This window comes from Solanum tuberosum, unplaced genomic scaffold (assembly GCF_000226075.1).
Source record: "Solanum tuberosum cultivar DM 1-3 516 R44 unplaced genomic scaffold, SolTub_3.0 scf00929, whole genome shotgun sequence".
Taxonomy (NCBI): domain Eukaryota; kingdom Viridiplantae; phylum Streptophyta; class Magnoliopsida; order Solanales; family Solanaceae; genus Solanum; species Solanum tuberosum.
This window is the reverse complement of record NW_006239907.1, coordinates 20,069-24,962: the sequence shown is the minus strand read 5'-3', so window position 1 is coordinate 24,962 and position 4,894 is coordinate 20,069. Positions and strand designations below refer to the sequence as shown.

At 34.1% G+C, this 4,894-nt stretch overlaps 2 protein-coding genes across 2 annotated transcripts; both read left to right on the top strand.

Annotated features, from left to right (window-relative positions):
• Window positions 1–287: 287 nt before the first annotated feature.
• On the top strand, window positions 288–1,255 carry LOC107059235 (zinc finger BED domain-containing protein RICESLEEPER 2-like). The gene is made up of 2 exons (XM_015305725.1): window positions 288–1,184; window positions 1,244–1,255. Exons 1-2 carry the CDS (start codon window positions 288–290, stop codon window positions 1,253–1,255), a joined length of 909 nt encoding a protein of 302 aa, XP_015161211.1.
• Window positions 1,256–1,275: 20 nt separating this feature from the next.
• On the top strand, window positions 1,276–2,214 carry LOC107059234 (zinc finger BED domain-containing protein RICESLEEPER 2-like). The gene is made up of 2 exons (XM_015305724.1): window positions 1,276–1,656; window positions 1,747–2,214. Exons 1-2 carry the CDS (start codon window positions 1,281–1,283, stop codon window positions 1,788–1,790), a joined length of 420 nt encoding a protein of 139 aa, XP_015161210.1. The 5' UTR covers window positions 1,276–1,280; the 3' UTR covers window positions 1,791–2,214.
• The last annotated feature ends 2,680 nt before the right edge of the window (window positions 2,215–4,894 follow it).

Here is a 4,894-nt window from a genome sequence, read left to right as displayed (position 1 = left end):
AGAAGGAAGGTTTTAGGAATTTCATGAAAGTTACAGTGCCACAATTTCATATTCCTTCTCGTAGAACTTTGACAAGGGATTGTTATGAACTTTATAGTGAAGAAAAAAAACTCTTGAAGAAGTCTTTCAAAGAAGCACGTCCAAAAGTTTGTCTTACGACAGATACTTGGACGTCAATTCAAAGAATCAACTACTTGTGTCTAACAGCCCACTTTATAGATAGAAATTGGACTTTGCATAAACGAATTATAAATTTTTGTCCTATTTCCAGTCATAAAGGTGATGATATGGCAGCTTCCATTACTCATTGTTTGCTTGATTGGGGTTTGGATAATGTGTTTACCATAACAGTTGATAATGCTAGTTCCAATAGTGTTACTGTTAAAGAAATATCTAAGCAACTGACTAATTGGGGAACTAACATAATGGAGGGTCAGCATCTTCATGTGAGGTGTATGGCACATATTCTTAATCTTATTGTGCAAGATGGGTTGAAGGAAGTTGGTCAGTCAGTCAAGCGAGTGAGGCAAGCCGTGAAATACATTAGACAATCTCCTGCAAGAATTAAAAAATTTAAAGAATGTTGTGAATCTCAATTGATAACTTGTAAGAAATCATTATGTTTAGATGTTCCTACTAGGTGGAACTCTACATACTTGATGCTTGATACTGCACAACACTTTGAACTTGCATTTGAAAGATATAGTTTTTATGATATTGGGTTTCTTGATTATCTCCGTACCCATGATTGTGAAGATGGAACTAAAGCAGGTGTCCTCACTAGTGTTGATTGGGAAAATGTGAGGTCAATGATTAAGTTTCTTGAAACTTTTTATACACTTACTTTGAAGGTCTCTGGTTCAAAGTATGTTACAAATAATGTGCACTTTGTGGAAATTGCTGAGCTTGATCTTATTTTGAAAGAGATGACAGAAAATGAAGATTCTAATTTGAAAAAAATGGCAGAAAGTATGAGAGACAAATTCAGAAAATATTGGGGAGAACCAGATAACATGAACAAAATGATTTTTATATCAGCTGTGTTGGATCCTCGAAACAAGCTTGATTATGTTCGTTTTGCAATTGGTGATATGTTTGGAAAAACAATTGGGGAGCCACTTGCTGATGCAGTGGATAAATACATGAAAGCTTTGTTTGATCATTATGTTAAGAAATCATCAAAAGTCTCTTTATTTTCATCATCTTCACCTACTTCATCTGGGAACTCATCGAGTATATCTAGTGTGAGCGGTGATGATAGCTTTCAAAAAAGAGGATCAATGAGAACGAAGCTAGAATTTGTGAGGCATAAAGTAGTTAGTGGAAGTTCAAGTAGTAAATCAGAGTTGGGTAGATATCTTGCTGAAGATGTTGAGCCAGAGACTGATCATTTTGATATATTAAAGTGGTGGAAATTTAATGAGCCAAGATTTCCTATTCTTTCTGAGATGGCTCGTGATGTATTAGCCATTCCTATTTCAAGTGTCGCATCTGAATGCGCATTTAGCACAGGAGGTCGCATTCTTGATCCTTTTAGGAGTTCATTGACTCCTAAACTAGTGCAAGCTCTTATTTCTCTTCAAGATTGGTATAGAAGTGAACCAATTCCAATTAATGTTGAGGAAGATCTAGAATATCTTGAGCTACTTGAACTTGGTAAGAATTTAATATTTTGTGTTCATTATATCAAAAATAATTTCTTATTTATGTTGCTTATATCTAACAAGTTCTTTCATGTTTTTGTAGATATGGCTCATAGTGGAAATGAATCTAGTATTGTGGATGTGTAGTTATAACTATCAAGCAGTAAGTAAAATTTAATTTAAAATCTTTTTCTATTAGCATTCAACACTTGTTTTTCTCTTTTTTTCGTTGAGTTGAGTTTACTTTCTATCATATATCTAAAGAGTTCCATTTTCTCTCAGGCATATTTATAGTTTGTATGTTATTATGGTGAACTGATCGAGTTGGACTGCAGTGTTGTTGTTGGACTGCAATGAAATGCACACAAGGAATGCCAACTTTCTTCTGATAGAGTTGGACTGCAGTGTTGTTACTGATTCTTATTTTGTCTTGTTGGTTCTTGTTTTGACTACTAATTATTATTTTGTATTGCTGGACTGCTGGTTCTTGTTTTGTACTGTTATTGATGTCTAATACTCTTGGTTTCTTAGCTTTTTGTTGCAATCTTGAACTTGAAGTGCCACTTTGTAATTTTGCTTTTGAATAGTAAATTAGTGATTAGTGTTTCATCATTCATGTATGTGTTAATGTCTTGATGATATTCAATTATATTCTTCCCAGTTCCCACAGGCAGTAAGCACTAGTGCAACGTGCACTTAGTTTTTGCAATTAGTATGTGTGCAAGATAGTCACTTATTAAGTGCACATCAATAATTGATTGATTGACCATACAAAGTGCACATAATTTGTAGGTAGCGTAGGTAGTACATAGTAGGTAGTGTACACTTACCTAGTAGGTAGGAAAAACATTATCTGCATAATAGTAATGTACACTTACTTTGATCAAGGATAGCATAGGTAGTACAGTAGTAGACACTGATATGTAGTGTGTATGTGTTAGTGTGTTACTGATCAGTGTTTCATGTATGTGTTGATGATATTCGAACCGAAAAAATTAACCGAACTGAACCGAACCGAAATTGTAAAAACCGAACTGAACCGAATTTATTTCAGTTCAGTTTCAGTTTGTATTTTTTTCAAACCGAAATCCGAAAAACCGAACCGAATTTCGTAAACCGAACCGAACAAACCGAATGCCCAGCTCTAGTTAGGAAGCGTAAAATAAGTTCAAAATGCAATTTAATCTAATTAAGCTACATTAAGTAATTGACAAAGTTAAAGAGTATTTCTTTTAACAAATTGTGCCCTGAGAGTTGGAAGAGGCACGTGGCACAATATACTTTGCCAATAAACTTTTCTGGTGTACGATGATGGGCCTCATTTTTTTATTTGTTTTTTCTTATACACAAGTGGAGTAAGGCAGTGGGTATAATATTTTTTCTTAAACATTTTTTTTTAAAACAAAAACTATAATACAAGTCAAAAGACAGTATATCGAAGCAATCACGATATGCAAGCAAATTATTTATTAATTTCAAAAATTTGAAATTGAGTTAGGAAGCGTTTATTAATTTAATCTAATTAAGAAGTCAAAGACGTCTATATGATAATTGACAAAGTTAAAGAGTATTTCTTTTAACAATAAATGTGCCCATGAGAGTTGGGAAGAGGCACGTGGCCATTCGACATGCATAATATAATATGCCAATAAACTTTTTTGTTGTACGACAATGGGGGCCATTTAAAAAAAACATAATTTGTTTTTTTCTTATACACAAGTGGAGTGTAGTGGGTACAATTTTTTTTATTAAACAATTTTTTTTAAAGCAAAAACTACAATACAAGTCAAAAAAACCCTACAATATACATAATAAATATATAATCAAAAATTTATATATTACATTACAATTAGGTAATAAAATTGGTCATAACTTCTCATATATATAATTTTGTTTAAATTGGTTATTGATAACTTCTCATGTAAATGTTCTAATTAAGGTGCATGAATTTAACCACATAAGCAACTGGAATAATTTGAGCTTTTGTAGATGTACTACATACTCTTTTGATTTGTCACATTCACAAGACGGAGTAGGCACCACAACCTCAAATTCTTCCCATAGCCCTTTTAATCTTGAGAAGTAAATAGACACAGAACTTGTTCCTTGAGTTATAGTGACAATCTCCTAATGCAGATTGAAGGTTCTTGACCCATCTATCTTGTTAAACCTTTTATATAGATCGTCCGAGACATTTTTAGCACATGCTGCATACATGACGCTTCCAAGAAGGCCTTTCTCTACCGAATTCATCAATATAATGTCGATCAAACTTTTTAATATATTTTTCTAGACAAATAGTACAATATCTAACACATAGTAAATTAATTAAGAAATAAAAATGAAAAATGAATTAAAATAATTTTTAATCAATTAATTAACATTATATTTTCCTTAAATATATCAATCCCATGATTTTCTCTTAATTGGTTGGTCATTATATTGATTGTTATCCGTCTCCTAATTAATAGTATCAATCTCCTATTTTGATTCTGTCACGCCCCAAACTCGAGGGGCGCAACTGGCTCCTAATGCCAAAACTCAGGCCCGAGCCGACCCTGCTGAACCATTTGCTACTAGCACATGGCAGCCACATGCAATCAAGAAAACAAACAAGTATATCTCGGCTTAAAACTAAGCCCTCGACCGGCAAGGCTCCTGTCAACTGATCTATAAAAGAAACAGCTACTCCCAGGAGATCATATAAATAAATAGCCAACTAGCACAGAAGTCCTGATTGGGCCGTCGAGGCCACCATGCTATCTATACCAAAACTAAAAGCAAGTATATATCAATACAATACATCAAACAGTCACAAGCTTCAGCAAACCAACAACATAGACCAGTATGGCCATAACGTAGCTATACACCCCACACACTAGTCTGCAAGCCTCTAAAAGTAGTAAAGATTAGTGGGACAGGGCCCCAGCCTACCCATAAAGATATATACAACAAAAGGTAACAAACCTCCCAACTCTGGCAGCTCCGGAGGAAAGGGGCTAGCCAACCAGATAAAAGTCAATCCTGCTGCTGAGGAGGTCTACTCGGTCGTCTGTCAGGACCTGCATGTATGAATGCAGTGCCCCAAAGGCAATGGGGTATCAGTACAAAACAATGTACAAAGTATGAAAGGCAATAGACTAAGAGGAGGTATCCTGATATACTGGAATAATCTGATAAATAAATCAAGGATAAGAAAAGTTTACTGACCTGCTCCTAAATCTAAACATATCAAAAATAATAAAACAACA

Excerpts from the sequence above, each read along its gene's own strand:
- LOC107059235 (XM_015305725.1), top strand. The coding sequence starts at position 288 with ATGGCAGCTTCCATTACTCATTGTTTGCTTGATTGGGGTTTGGATAAT.
- LOC107059234 (XM_015305724.1), top strand. The coding sequence starts at position 1,281 with ATGAGAACGAAGCTAGAATTTGTGAGGCATAAAGTAGTTAGTGGAAGT. Across the intron at positions 1,657-1,746 it reads TCTTGAGCTACTTGAACTTG|ATATGGCTCATAGTGGAAAT; the intron begins GTAAGAATTTAA and ends ATGTTTTTGTAG.